Below are 15,400 nucleotides of genomic sequence, written 5' to 3' on the forward strand. Positions count from 1 at the left end.
CCTCTGCTAGAGAGGCTAGGACAGGAAGGCACAGTAGGAGGAGGTTGGAAGAGCTGCTGAGTTCGTCAGTCCGCCGTGCCCCATGTCTGTCACAGGCACTGAGCCAGACCTGAGTCTCCAGAGGAGCCGCGCTGTGCTGGGGTGAACGGGCCGCAGGTTATCTTCTAAGACCAGGAAATAGTATCTTCCCTGTCGGGTTTCCTAGCGATCTTTGTAACTCACTGGATAGGGGAGGTTAATAACTTCCTTTTTTCTATTTATCTGGCCTTTAATGGGCAGAGAAAGCATAGTTTCTGTTTCAGATTGGCTGCTACAGCCGTCCAGGGAATGTAGGCCCCTTGCCACTACAATGAGATGACAGACAGCAGGAGCCAAGTGGACCTCTGCAGAGATCTCGGGTGACGCCCTGGCTTGAGTGAAAGGATTTCCTTTGCACTGTAGATATTGCTGAGCGAGAGGACGTTCAGGACGGTAGGAGAAATGCATGTACAGTTCTCTCCTTTCCAGAGATGAACTGCTGTTTCTTGCTCTTCGTAAGTCAGTCTTGGTGGTGGTTGTGTGTACAAAGGCTGGTCATCAGTGGTGTGCATGGCTGAAGGTATGAAGCTGAAGAGGGAGGCCTGCAGCCCCGAACCTTTTTCCACACAGGTGGCTAACTGGGGATCCCGTTATGGTGCCGGGGGTTTGGCCGTCTCTATGCAAGGTTAGTATGGAGGCAGGGAAATGGGGACACACTGGTAGCCAGTGTCTGAGCTCTGCTTATTTAGATTGGGAAACCAGGGTTGGGATTTGGAAGAGGACTCATTTAAGCCCAAACCTGAAGCATGAGAAGGAACCACCAAGCAAAGGGCAGAGGGAACAACATACTGAGTATGTGCAAAGGTCCTGTGGCAGACAAGAACGGAGCACGTCTGAAGGGTGAAGTGTGAAGCCAGTACGTCAGGCGTGCGCTGGATCAGGCCAGGAACCATGCGATGAGGTCAGAGAGGTGGGCGGGGGCTTCATCAATCAGGCAGAGTCCGGATTTTGAAGAGATTTAACTAGGAGAACGACAGCGCCTGATTTATGATTTTTATTTCTAAAAGGTCACTCTGGCTGCCACATGGAGATTGGTTTGAGGATAGGCCAGAGAAGTGGGAGAAATGTCAGGGGGCTACTGTCACAGTCTGGGCTAGACATGGATGGTGGCCTGTATGAGAGAGGTGGACTGGGAGATGCAAGTCTGCTCACAACCTCTGCCCTCAGAAACGCGCCCCACCGCCACAGCCACCATGTAAGCAGGAGGGCCCACTCTTTAGGGCACAGAAGAGCTGAGTCCCACCACGCTGCTGAAGCTTAGCTGTTGTGCATCTTCACCTTTATCGTGACGTCATCGTCCACACAGCCGCTAGCAGCTGGCGAACAGCTTCTGGGCTGTGGCCCTGGATCTGGCGCGTGGATGGAGATGGATTACGGGGAAAAAAATCAACCTTTTCATCACTGAGCACTTTCTAGGTCCCCGGCACCTCTGTCACTCACGGGGGTGCCGAGGAAGCGTAAGCCCCGCCCCTGGCTGGGACTCCTCCGTGGACCTCGCAGAGCAGAATACCTGCAGCTGACCACCCGTTCCTGTGGGGTCTTGCCCTTGTCTTGGTCCCTTGGAGAAGCAGCAGCTACTGTGTGCGTCACGAGGGAGCTGCTGCTATCTTCAGGGAAGCTGGGCCATTTGACAAATGGGAGTCATTTGCTTCTGCATGAGGAAGAGATCACGGCTCTGGGCACCCACCTGTTTGTGGGCCTGCTCTGCTGAGCTGCTGTGCTGGGGCTCCTTCAGGGGTGAGAGCAGCCGTGGAGACAGTCTAGTAAGGCAGGAGCCAGAGCAGATTTAAACGGTGGCATCTTTTCAGCTGGCAGCTAGGAGACAGAGCTTTGAATCAGCTTTATAATTTGAAAATTGGTTTCTTTGCATTGGGTGGTTATTTCGTGCTAACAAAAGCCATCAGGCACACAATGCTGCTTGCCTGTCCTCCATGGCACTGCTCTGGATTCAAAGGCGTTGAGCCTGAGATTAGAGGTTTTCCATTCTGGGGATTCTTGGAGAATTGTGCCCCCTTGGCATGGGGGACCTGGGGTGCTCATAGAGCTGGGGTCTGGGTGAAGGAAATTGCTTGGAGCAGGGGAGCCCCAGTGGTGCCTGGAGCACAGCCCCTCAGAGGAGCCCTGAGGGGCCATGCCAGTCTCACCTGTGTGTGGCTCTGTGTGATGGTGCTCTTCGCCCTGTCACAGGCCGCAGCAATGCTCAGAGCTGCCAGGACCAAAATACTGAAGGCTGTTTTCTTGTCCTCCGGCTGGGGAGAGGTTGACATTCTGTTTTTCCCCACGGGCTTCTTCGTATGTGCTTTCTCCAGATGGTGTGCTCCGGAGAGGTCCTGCGCTCTGGGAACGGTTCACATGAGAATAAGGTCACCAGTGTGGCGTGGCTCAGAAGGCAGCCTCCCAGGACGTGGCATTTAGAGGCCCCCGGGCACGGTGGGGAGGCTGTGGGGTCCACGCCCCCACAACCTTTGCAGGGCGATGGTGGTTGTGCTCTTGCACTGGTGCATCCTGCCTTCTCCGCGAGTGTTGCCCAAACACTCCTTGGTGTTGGAACTGGCAAGTGGTGTGAAGCACGGGGATTGAGACAATGCTGGGGGGTGAGTACAAAGATTAGAGTGTGAAGACAGGGCGGGAGGGTGTGAGGTGTGGAGGGCTTGTGGTGAGGGAAGCGTTGGGGTCTGGAAAGGCTGACAGTGGGGATAAGGCTGCATGTATGTATGTGAGGGAAGAGGAAAGTTAGTTCAGGAAGAAAATAGAGTCTCTTAAGCATTGTCAATGCCAAACAGGTAGTCCAGGCAGGAAAACCGGACTGCAGATCGAACAGACTGAATTAGAGGAAGGCTTTCCCTGGTGAACCTAATGAGACGAGGTGAGGCCACTTTAGACTCAGTCACTCCAAGCAGCAGATGGGAACAGGGACACTTCTCACTTTCATCCATCCCCGAGGTGCCCAGGGTTACTGAAGGGCTGTCTGGGTAGTGGATGCCGTTCCGCAAGGATCACGTCCAGTGTAAAGGGTGTTCTGGGGGTCAGAAATGCCTCTCCAACCTCAAGGCCCATGAACCAGTGGAGGTGTGTGTGCTTAGCTTGTGGCCACGTATGTGAGCGTGCACGTGTGTGTGCACATGGCGTGTGTGTGTCAGGTCTGAGCAGGCGGGGTAGTCTCGCCTCGCTGTGAGCCCTGTGCTTGCTGCAGAAACCTTCCATTGTCTCACTTGGCGACCTTTAATGACTCACACACCTTTGTTTTCTTATGTGTTAAATGGAGATACTCGTGCTGCCTGGTTATTAAAGCAGCTCTGATGCTTCAGGTGCCTTGATTAATTTAAATCCTCTCTTCCAATTTGTTCCTCTGGGGTCTCAGCATCCACAGTGTGTGCAGTGGCAAGGTATGTGAGACACGAGACGTCTGCCAGGAGTGTTGGGGTCTCTGCGATCCTGACCTTCTGGTTAATGTACTCTATCCCTGGGGTGCGGCAGCTGCCTGGAGCGGCCGGGGCAGGGGCGAGGAGGCGGGAGAAGGGAGCATACGGTGAGAAGGGCGTCAGTGTCACATTCAGAATGTAACCAAGGATTGAATATGGCAAAGAGGCAGTTTTCAGGCCCTAGGGCGTGGGGGTGGGACTCCAACGCTACAGGGGCCAGATGGCAGTAGTGCAGGAGGCAACTGTCTGGGGAGAAGGAGGCAGTAGAGCAGCTGGTAAAGAAGACCTGATGTGCTCATCTTGGTGTCATAAGGATGGTAAATACGTGGCATCTGTGTTTATCGTTGTTGCCATGCAGGCATCACTAATCTATCATGATATGCTTTCCTGTCGCACTCAGAAAAGTCTCAGAATCCTTTAGGTACAGCATTTTGGACAGCGATGCCAGTCGGTTGGCACAAGAGTGGAAAATTGTCTTCTGCCACTGGTGTGATGACGAAAGGACATAGACTTTGGGATCTGGCAGAAATGACACCCCTGCCAGGTACAAGCTTTGTGGCACTGAGCAAGCATATTAGTCAGGTCTTTTTTGGTTGCCACGGACAGAAACACAATTCAAATTAGCTTAAGCTAAGTTCCTTAAGTACTGACACCAGGAAGCTCAGGGGAAGGCTCGCGTCAGGCATGGCTGGGGGCAGGAGTCCAGTGAGCTTGTTGGAGTCTATCTGTGGGACAGGTGCTTTCGGGGTGAGAATGTCCTGACTGGCTGAGCTGGGTCACGTGCTCATCTCTGAACTGGTCTGGGAGAGACAAGTCTGATGGTGGGGGTGAGAGGGTCCAGAAAGCAGGTCACACTGGGAGAAAAAGTTATCTTAAAGTCAGATGTAAAAGGATGAGCCGCAGATAAGAGCTGAGGAGAGCTGGCTGGGAGGGTGCCAATTGTTGGTCTGAATCCTGGTGAGCTGCAGTGAGGAGAGGTGAGGGGTTCTGCCAGGTGCTGTTTCTGGGCTTAGCAGCTTCCCTGGAAGGACCTTGTGCAGCTGAGCAGAGCAGAGGGGCCTTGTGGGGGGCCTTGGAAGTGACGTACGTGCAGCTGCCTGCTGCCCCAGCCACAGGCTCCCAGGCCATTGACACGGCCCCCCGACGCCAGGCTCTCAGCCCACAGCAGTACCCCATTCTCTGTGGCTTTTCTTGATCCTGCTACACCTGGTCAGTTGACAGATCTCAAGGTCACGCTTCTGTTCAGGGGCATGCAGGTTTGGGCCCAGGCTGAGCTGATGACTTAGGAAGCCTTATAGGATTCCGGGGGACGTGGGGGGCATCTGACCCACCAGACTGAGGTGTGTTCCCTGAGTCCTGTGGTGCACTGCAGATGCCCCTCGTCTGGATTTCACTGGTTCTTACTGAGGTCTCCTTCCTGACAATGCCTGTCTCTGCCCCGCTTCCCCCACCCCTGCCAACCCTGCCACACATGGTTCCCTTTCTCACATAGAAAGTCACCCCAAACAGGGGCTTCCAGTAGCAAACATCGCCGTCTCCCACAGTTTCTGTGAGTCAGGAATTTAGGAGGGGCTCGGCTGGGTGGTTCTGGCTCGGGCGCTCTCCTGAGGTTGCAGTCAGATGGGGGCCGGCTGGGCTTGCTCACAGTGTGGCAGCCACAGGGCAGTCAGGCTGCCTCCTGGGGGGCTGGCTTCCCTCAGGGCCAGCGTCAGAGAGCCCGGTGGATGCAACATTCTCTTACTTGGAAGTCGTGTGATGTCACTTCTGCTGGACTTTATTGGTCAAAATGGTCACCAAAGGCCAACCCCTTTTTAGGAGGAATGGGTCCAGATGCTATTGATCAATGGCAAGAGGCTGTCAAAAGGTTTGGCAACGCGACTGCAAACCATCACAGTCCCCGACCCCTCCTGTAAACCACCACTGAATGCCCTAACGGGTTTGAGGAACCTGGATGTAACCTTACTTTGCCCAACCCCCTTATTTTATTATACTTATTTTTAGTTTTTGGACCTCAGGTGCAGAGATTTGAGTGAATTATACTCTTCGACTCATGTGCGTTTGTCATCATTGATTGATACAATGGCTGTCTTATTCACTTGGTTCATTCATTCGTTCCTTATTCCTTTTTATCTCTGTATCCTACTCCCATTTTCCTCCGCACCTTCTTTAAACAGCCATTCCATTCTTTGATTGATATCATTTTACTTATGTGTGTTCTTATATAAATGTATTTTAATTTACATATATTGCATTGTGTATTTATCCTTTTCTATATCCTCCGTTTCTCAGTAGCAGCAGTGGTTCTGAGGTCCATACCTATTGTAGTGCACACATCTCATGTCTGCCTAAACTGAGGCAATGCGACTCGCGGGGGAGCGTGACATCCCAATGTCACACAGCTGAAGTAGGACGAGAACAGATTTCCCAATTCTTTTCTTTCCTCAGCATCACGCACGACGGGCCCGTCACACACATGGGCCACCTCCAGGCTCAAGCTGCAGTAGTGTGAAGTAAGGTGTTTGAGCCGCTGTGAGTCTGGGAGGCAGAGCTCTCCTGGTGATGGCTGTCCTCTGTCCTGTTCTCCCGCAGGTTCCAGCTATGGGAGCCCACGCCCGGCGCACGCCAACGTGAATGCCAACGCGGCGGCAGGGCTTGCCCCCGAGCACATCCCCAGCCCGGGGGCGGCCCTGTCCTGGCAGGCAGCCATCGATGCGGCGCGACAAGCCAAGCTGATGGGCAGCGCTGGCAATGCCACCATCTCCACCATCAGCTCCACACAGCGGAAGCGGCCGCAGTATGGGAAACCCAAGAAGCAGGGCAGCACGACCGCCACGCGCCCGCCTCGCGCCCTGCTCTGCCTGACGCTCAAGAACCCCATCCGGAGGGCCTGCATAAGCATCGTGGAATGGAAGTATCCTTTGTGCCCGGGCGGGGCGGGCGCCCTGAGAGCCGGGCCTGGGGCCTGCTGGCCAGTGTTGTACCTACTGAGCCTATAAAGGGGTCCCCAGACCTGCTGAGTGCAGAGCACGAGGCGGAGCTCTAGGTCCTACCTCAGAGTGGGATTGGAACCTCTGGGGGTGGGGCCTGGGGAGCTTCTTGTGGAACAAGCTCCTCAGGTGTTTGTGTCTTTCTCTTCTGTCCATATAATAAGCAGCATTTGAGAACATGAGCCTGAGAGGTTCTGAAGGATCTCTTACCTCGCTGACTTTGCCCAGCCACCCGCTGGTGTGTTGGGTTAATTGTGGTTTCGTGCTGCTACTCCAGAACCTTCCTTTCCTCCCACGTCGTGGCGTTGGCATAGTTTCATGACCTCCCTCTCTCTCGGGCTGAGGAGCCCAGCAGATGCCAGAGGGCGGAGGTCAGCGACTCCAGTGTTGGTTCCAGGCCCAAGATCAGTGCTTCTCATTCTGGGCTGTGCATTCACATCCCGGGAAAGCTGTCACACAGCAGGGGCCCAAGCTCCACCCACACACATTTTAAAGTCTCGGGGTGATTCTGATGTGCAGCCAAAGTGGAGAACACTGGCCTGCCATATTCAACACAGGTCCACTTTGTGTGGAAACCGGTCAGTGGGACCTTGGGAGAAAAGGGCTTTGAAAGGTCGGGCTCTCACTACAGAATCCAGGCCACTTCCCATTATGGGAATTGTGGGTGGTGGAGATGGACAGGGCCTTGGAGATCAGCAGTCCGCCCCGGACTTTCCTGAGTGAGGGCGTTAAGCCCCTCAGTGTGACTCTCAGGTCACGCAGTGACAGAGGGGACTAGAACCCTGCTGCTGAGTGCTGGGCCTATTTGTAATGAGAGTTCCTTTGGGCAGGGCTCCCAAGGTTCGCGATCAGAGTGGCAGGTTTCATCTGTGAGTGTCTCCGGGAAGAATTCAAAGTCTTGGGTAGTGGTTGAAAGGTTATGAGATGACTTGGGGAGACAAGGAAGTGTCTGTTCCGCGAGAACTGTTAGTTCTATAAATGTGTGAACACCTCAGCTCAGAAGTCACTCCAAGAGGATGCAGTTCAAGTGGAGTGTCTGCTCTGACCCCTGTCAGTCCAATGTCTGCCCTGAGTGGCCAGTGTGCTTCCAGTTCCCAGGTGGGTCCGTGGAGGCTCCGCTTTGGGCCTCCTGTGAGGCTGCTCTCACAGCTGCTCACTCAGAATCATGGAGCTGGAAAGCTGGGTGCCCTGCATGTCAGGCTCCCCCAGAGAGGAGGGCATGGAGGCCTGGGGAAGTGTAGAACTTGCCAGAATCACACAGCTGGCAACTGACAGAATGGAGTTCCATAGACAGGTTCCCCAAACCCCAAATCACTTCCCACACCCCATGCACCCATGGCATAGAAGAGAGCTACTAGGGTAGACAAGCAGCAGACGCAGTGGGACCTCAACACCCACCCCCATTGTGGCCCTGCCACCTGTGTTCTGATGGGTCCTGGGCCACCCAACCCCCAGAGTTTCTGTTCGTCATCTCAGAACAGAGTAACCACGGTCACCTCCCAAAGTATTAGGAAGGGCTGTGGAATCCCGTGTGTGTGGAAACACGCAGAAAGCTGCCTCAGGAGAGTGGTCAGTGAGTGCTCGTTAACTTCGGGTCCACTCTTCCCCTCCTGGGATGGATGGCTCCCTGACGAGGAGTCCTGAGTGCAGAATGAAGTGCCGGGCGACATACAAAGCCTAGGAAGAAGGGAAGAGGGGGGAGGTGACAGTAGTACCCAGGGCAGGTGGGGGAAGAGTGGAAGGGTGGGGGCTTCCTACTGGAAGTGTGTGAGGTGCTGCCCACAGGAGCTGGTCAGGCCCACGAGGCCACATTGAGGCCGTTGCCCAGGGTGCCAGCTGTGGGTCTCAGTGACCTCACTGCATCCCCCCTTACTTAGGCAGAGGGGTACTGCAGCCACCCTCCCTACAGGAGAGGAAGCAGACCCAGCCTCGGCAGTGCCGCCTGGGTACCATTTCCAGGCTGCCTTTGAAGGGGAGCAGACGGGTGAGGATGGTCTGGTGTGCCAGCCAGTCAGCCTCTTGAAAGAGTGGAATCTGACACTGTCATTAGGGAGAGAAGGCAGTTTTAACAAATGAGCTGGTTGTCCCTGGGTGACACAGAATGCTTCCAGAGCTTCCTGGTCCTCCTCTGCTTTGTTGCTGGTGGCTTTTTGTATCTGCCTGATTGGTTTCTTTACTCGTTACCTCCCCCAGCACTAGCCAGTTACTTTTAGGAGGGGAGGGCATAGAACTGACAGTGTGTAGCATCACCCCTTTGGTGGAAGGACCATGTTGACATCTGAGGGCTGGATGTGTGGGGTCTGGCTCCATAGAGTTAATGTGCCCTTGCCTTGGTGGGGGACATGGGGGCCAGATGATGAGAACAAAAGTGCCCAGTGTTTGGGCTGAATGTCACTTTCCTAAGCAGATGGAGAAAGGGCGACGAGGGAAGAAGGACCTGGTAGGAGGGCTAAGAGAGCTAACTTTCTGAAAATGCTTCAGGATGTCTCCAGGGTTCACAGGTCAGTGTCCAGTGGTCCTTACAATCCACCCCTGCAGCCAGGCTTTCTGGATTTGAATGCCATCCTTCCGTGATCTCTGTGACCTTGGACAAGTTGACATTTAACCTTTCATTTAGAAATGGGCATAAGAATTGTACGTTCCACTCAGGGTGTTTGTGTAGAGCAGTTAGAACAGAGCTTGGTGCAGAGGAAGCTCTCAGAGTAAGCTGTGCCCTTCCTGTGACCTTCACCATCGTCATCCTCATCATCACCTATACCGTGGCCAGCTCAAGGGGCAGCAGGCATGTTGGAAAAGATGAGTCAGTAGGTCTGGTTCTGGTCCTGGCTCTGCTGCTAGCCAGCGTGGGATCTGGGAGAGGTGGTTTTATTTTCTGTCTGTCAAGTTGGGAGGCTGGACAGGTTCATTGCATGCTTTGTTCTTGATATTAAGACGCACACAGAAAATGGCAGCCTTCACGAGGCATGCTGGGTAAATGGACCGTCACCTACACCCCAGGAGCCAAGAGGGGTCAGTAGCCAGCACACTGGCTGGGAAGCCTGGACTTCATCATCACTGAGATCCCTTCCAGGCCCAGGGTTGCCCTGTTAACAGACAGAGGCCACGCATGGCCGGGGAATGAGCACTAGACCCAGAGACCAGGGAACTCAGGTTCTAGTCCTGGCTGGTCAGGACCTGCTGTGGGGTCTTGGGAAAGTATCGTAATCTCTCTGGGCCCCAGAGGTTTGAACTAGCTGATCTCTACGTCTCTTCCTGCTTCAAGATTTGTCAACTTGGTGAGTACAGGTTTCATGTGCTGGCAGATGAAGCTGGTTCCTTCTCCAGGAATTTCTGTCCTCTTCCTCTTCCTCCTGTCAAGTTCCATGGACTAGTCTGGAAACTTAGCCGTGTCAGGGGCGGGGGACGGGGCTGGAAGAGTAGACACGGGGTACTTCCTCTGAGGCTTCCCTGTCTTGGCCTTCAATTGTGGGTGCAGGGCGGAAAGGGTAGTCTCACAGTAGCTCATTTTCCTGCTGAGAATGTGTCCAGGCCTGATATTTTGATAAAGAAACCCAAGCCCAGGAACTTCCTTGAGCACACTGCTGCTGGTAAGTGGGCTGTGGCTTGTCCCGCTAGATCCCGACACGCACCGAGGGAGGGAAAATGGAGAGGACCTAGAATGTACGTCTGCTCACGGAGGGCAGGGCCCCCACAGCCCTGTGGGGTTCCTGCTGGAGCTGTACCTTAAAGCACAGATGGCTGCCCCAGCCTGAATGCACAGTATGTGTGCCACGCTCTTGGGTTCCTGAGCTCCTGGCCCTCTCCAGGTTCTCTGGAAGCTGTCAGAGAATAAGGGAGAAGAAAAAACATTCTGAACCTCAAATTAAGGATTAAAACTAAAATCTTCAAATTTCAAGTGAAAAATCTGGAAGTCAGGTCTCTGTCTCCATCCTCCTGTGTCCTGCCCCTCCCATGACAAGCTTGAGTCGTGGTGGCCACGAGTAACCACAGGAAAGGGACTCCTGGGGACGCTGGTCCTGACTGGAGCAGGCCCCGCTCTTTCAGAGCAACCCTGAGGGAAAACGAAGTCCAATGCAATCTAAATAAATAAAAGGAGGGGAAAAAAGTTTTTAGAAATCTGTGTTTACTCTGGCACGCGACTGGCCTCCACTGCTTTTGACATATTAGGAAAACTTTTGGCGGGGACCCATTAGAAGTACTTAAAAAGGCATATGTTTCTTTTCAGAATACAAGGGGCTTGGAATGTATTGTTTAAACAAAATTCTTATGAATCTTTGATTCATTTAAAAATATATATGTATGTTTGTTTCACTTGTGCTTTCTGTGGCATTAAGTTCCTTAACTCCCTTCCTCAGACCATTTGAAATCATTATTTTACTGACTATTTTTGCCAATTGTGTGGCCTTAGCGATCTACATTCCCTTTCCAGAAGATGACTCCAACGCCACCAATTCCAACCTGGTAAGTCCGTCGTCCCATCTGCGCCGTTCTTACTCCGCAGAGGCTGGGCTTGGGTCACGCGGGTTCAAGTTGGAATGTGGGAGAGCAGAGATGTGTGTGACGCGTACAGCAGCGCCGCCCAGCTCAGACCTCAGGGCTCTTCTGCTGTATTCAAATCAGCACCTGTCTGATCACAGCCTGTTCTCAGAAAGCGCGTTCCGGTTAGGTGGTAGTGAGCTGTGGGGTGTGTGTGCGCGTGCGTGTGTGTGAGCGTGTGTGTGTGTGTGTGTGTGTGTGTGTGTGTGTGTGTGTAGTGAGTAGTGAGTAGCACGTCCTGTGAGTCTGTGAAATGTGCTGCATATGTGTCAGGGCAGGTGTTTGTGGAGCGAGCGTCTATTCTCGGATCATCTGTTGTATTTAAGGGCCTTTGTTCAGTGGTGGGGCTTGCCCAGGTGAACTGCAGTGTCGTTGCATGACAAATAATTTCTAGGAAGCTTTTAGGAAAGTTTGCTTTTGCAGCCAAGATGTATTATTTAGTTGAAAAGGTTTTATTTTCTTGGGAAAGGCAGCTTTCCATTTGGATTGTTGGGAGGCCGGTGCTGGCAGTTTGGGCTTACAACTTGTCCATGGAAAAAGTGTGGAGAGTGTTTACTTTTGGCTGAGCGTGAAGTCATTACAGCGGCCTTTGCTCCGTCTGGGCATGGGAGGAGAGGAGCTCTGGAATGCAGTTGGCAGACGTGGGGCACTCGGGGATGCGTGTGCGCCAGGCGAGCGGGAAACCCTGTCGCTCTGCTCCCTGCATGGACACCGTCACTGTCCTGAGATTCCCGTCTTTCCCCTGGCGCCGGCACCTTCCTCTCATTAGAGGGATTGGACGGTCCGATGGTTTCTAAAAGAAGCAGGAGGGTTACAAAGTTCTCCTTTCTGCTGCTGCCAGCCACTGATGATATCACGGGTGGAATTCTTTTGCTTTTTAACCTTTGACATTTTCTTTGGCCCCTTCTGCAGACACATGTGATGCACACTTTCAACTTCTCTGCCGTTTTCCCAGTTTTTTAATGAGCCCAGCTCCATGTTGGGGGAAGTGTTTGGTGTGAGCCAGGCTCTGAGTCTTCTGGCTTGGCTGGGACTACTTGTTGGGGACAGGGTCCAGAGCTGGCCAGCAAGCGCTGAGTGATGACATGGCCGGAGCCGGCAGGCAGAGCACTAGTGGCAGTCCACGTGGCCTTCTGAGGCGTGACCGTGTCTCTTAACAGGCAAGAAATCTTCACTGTGTCAAAATAAATACAAGCGAAGCCTCTCCCAAATGGCCCTGGAATGGCAGGCACTCCTTGCCTCCCTCCGAGATGCTTCTTCTCTGTGTGTCCCTTCTCTCCCTTGTTACCCTGTTCTTCCTGAAACCCCTGCAGCTTAGTTAGCACTGAATCTGCAACTGAAAGGAAAAAAAAATCCATCTTTTTCTGAAGCCAATGCAGCTCTGGGTCTACTCTAGGCCAAAGCAGAGGGTAGAGGAGTTTGGTTTTATCGCAGGCTCCAGAGATGGCCCCAGAAAAGCCCCTCACCCCATAGTCCCCAGGGGGCTTGGCAGGGCCACCTGGGGGGCAGGGAAGAAGCCTGGCCTCGGAGGTCCATGAGCCCCCAGCCTCTGGAGGTGGAGGGCCCAGCGGGAGCGGAGAGCAAGGGGTCGCGTTGGGTCACTGTTGTATTAGCTGCAGTGAGGCTGCCAGGTACAGAGAGTGCTGGAAGGACGGTGGGTTTTGTCAAAACCCAGACGGAGGGTGGACGTGTTCTAAGAGGAGGTGGCGGTCAGGGTTGCACGCACAACCTGACTGAAAATCGTTGAGTCATATATCTATAATGGGTGAGTTTTATGTGTAAATTACACCTCAGTGAAGCTGTTTCTTTCTTTCTTTTCTTCTTCTTTTTCTTTTTTTTTTTAATAATACCAGCCTGCAAGCCTTAGCCTCTCAAGGTCTCTCCTGAGGCTTCTGTTGCCTGTTGCTCCTCTAATCCTTCTAAAGGAGGGTAGGTAGGTAGGTAGAGGGAGAGAGGTAGTGGGGACAGCCAGTGAACTTTGTCCGTGGTGTTACTTGAGGAGTTTGGGGGTGCAGAAGAAAGTGTGGGAGTTTGAAAGGGGCCTCTAGCTGCTAAGGCAGTTTCTACCTCTTTCCAGCCATGGGTGGGCAGTGACAACTAAATTAAGGACGCATGCTCAGGTTTCCTTCATTCTAAATTCTCTCTCTCTCTCTCTCTCTCTCTCTCTCTCTCTCCCCCTGATTCTGCAAGCTCTAGCCCTGAATTTTTTTTGGTGGAAGTTCAAATTTAAAAAATTTTACAATTTTAAATTGAAAAATGTTTTATTTTTTTTATTCCTTTTTGAGGAATAAATTGCCACGTCCGCCAGTTCAATTCTGCTCTCTCCTCAGCTCCTTGCCTCTCTCCCATCCCTGTTTCTGGAATGCAACAGATATGGATCTCAGTTGGCACACTCAGGATGGGAAGAACTGTAACTTGTTTTTGCTGTCCTATAACGGAACTTAATGTTTGATTTGAGACTTCATTTGGCATAAACCTCGTGTCTGTAAATGCAGGGCTCTCAGCCCCCTCCTGGAGTCGCAGCTTAGTCCTCGGGGCTTTGTGGGGCCCCTGTATTCTGGGGTTCCTCGTGTGGTCAGTCCCCTCTGATCAGACGGCCCTGCCCCATGTGGAAGGGCCTTGGTCTTGGGGCCATGCAGGTGGCGTGGCCTCTTGCTCCCCAGCACAGGCTGTGTCCGCTCTAGATGTCTCACACTTCTGGCCTGCAGAATAGGGACAGGGGGAGGTTTCCAGGGCCCTTTCTCAGGGACTCGTCACAGGGTCTCACTCGCTTGTTTCCTGGCTGATACCCCATGTCAGCCATCGTGGGACCTCTGTTTGGGACAGGGTTGCCCAGGGGATGCCTCCTGTGGTCTCCCAGGCTGTTGTGCATGCTCTGACCTACGTTCCTGAGCCCCTGAGCTGGAGTCTGAGGCCTGCCCTCTGTGCTTCCACTGTGTCATACCTCCTTAGGGGCTGTGAAGGCCACCAATGGGATGGAAGGGCTGCGGTGACCAAGGACTATTAGAAAACTCCTGAAACCAACCACCAAGCAAAACCCTCCTCAGCTTGTAGATCAGGATATTATTCGTCCCCAGGGACATGTGCTGTATGCGGGTTATGGTCTGGGCTCCCCTCCTGCTCTCCGCAGCGTCTTATGTCATCAGCAAAACTCTTACCCCCTGGCGTTGGGACACAGCTACCATTAAGTCTCCTCCTATCTCTCTTACCACTTTTCCCTGTTTCATTTAGCTCCTCCTCCTGCTTCTAGTGGAACCTGTACCAGAGTTCTCTCCTGGCCCTCTTATTTTCTCTTTCTGTACTCTCCCCTTGGTGAGCTCAGCTACTTCCACAATTTTATATTCCCTTTCTGGGTAAGTCGTGCCTGGACTTAACGTCTCCAGCTCCGAGCTCTTCCCAAAGTCCTGGACTAGTATTCCTACAATACGTACAGTGCAGTGGTGCTTGAAGCCAGCGTGACTATTACACCCACCTGGAGAGCCTGAATTGGACAGACTCCTGTGCTTTGGTGGATCTGCTTCAAATTTAGGAGTTCTGGGATATGGCCTAAGAATATGCCTTTTAAAAATCGCACGTTGGTGGCTGGGGAGGGCTAATGATCAGTCAGGTTTGGGAGCTATGGGCCTCTCGGAAGGAGAAGACTTTGAGGAGGGCAGACCTGGGTTCAAATCTCGGCTCCAGCGCTTTGTAACTGAATATTAATCTGAAGTTGATGTGTCTGTCTGGACCTAAGTTTCCCGGCCTGTTAGACGGAGGGGCTGTTTCCTGGCAGGGTTCTCAGGAAGAGCAAGGCAGACAGTGGCGACGGAATACCCAGTGGTCTTGGCACACAGTTGTATGTGCCAGCATGGCTTGCAAACATCCGTGCCAAGAGCCGGGCACTATGTTTGGGATAGTTCAAGAGGCAGACCTTGTGTCTAAGAGGGAAGGTAAACATGTACACAGATGTTTGCCAATAGCGAAAGGTCTTGTAAGGGGTGTGGGTGTCAGGGAGGAAGCGCTGATTTCTTGCTGTTGGGAGGGCATAACAGAAGGCGTCCTTAACTCTGGAGGACATAGAGTTGCATCTCCCAATCGGAGGTGATTTCCAGACCCCAAGAGGCATTTCAGGCTGAGGTGAACACATGTGCAGAGGTCTGTGGTCGAGCCCTTCATGACCAAAGCCTGGGGTGCTGGTTTCCAGGGAGTGAGGAGAGCCACGTGGTGAGGGGCTCCATGGCCCATGCCAGTAGCCAAACAACTGCGGGTGAGGAGCAAACCCCGGGATTTTCAGAACAGGCGGTGTGGGTCCAGAGGACAGTGACCCAGACGGAGGCCTCAGTGTTTGTGAAGAGAAAAGGAAACTGCAGCCGTCCAGGGGATAGTGCCAGCAGGGCT

At 53.1% G+C, this 15,400-nt stretch overlaps 1 protein-coding gene across 28 annotated transcripts in view; it reads left to right on the plus strand.

Annotated features, from left to right (window-relative positions):
- CACNA1C (calcium voltage-gated channel subunit alpha1 C) overlaps positions 1–15,400 on the plus strand; it is a 617,393-nt gene that overhangs the window by 51,245 nt on the left and 550,748 nt on the right. For all 28 annotated transcript variants that reach the window (XM_033118404.1, XM_033118415.1, XM_033118423.1 and 25 more), the window contains exons 2-3: positions 6,090–6,411; positions 10,843–10,948. In XM_033118404.1, the coding sequence (XP_032974295.1) occupies positions 6,090–6,411; positions 10,843–10,948 (428 nt within the window). The remainder of the gene's footprint in view (positions 1–6,089; positions 6,412–10,842; positions 10,949–15,400) is intronic.

Source organism: Rhinolophus ferrumequinum, chromosome 10, assembly GCF_004115265.2.
Source record: "Rhinolophus ferrumequinum isolate MPI-CBG mRhiFer1 chromosome 10, mRhiFer1_v1.p, whole genome shotgun sequence".
In the NCBI taxonomy this organism is placed as follows: domain Eukaryota; kingdom Metazoa; phylum Chordata; class Mammalia; order Chiroptera; family Rhinolophidae; genus Rhinolophus; species Rhinolophus ferrumequinum.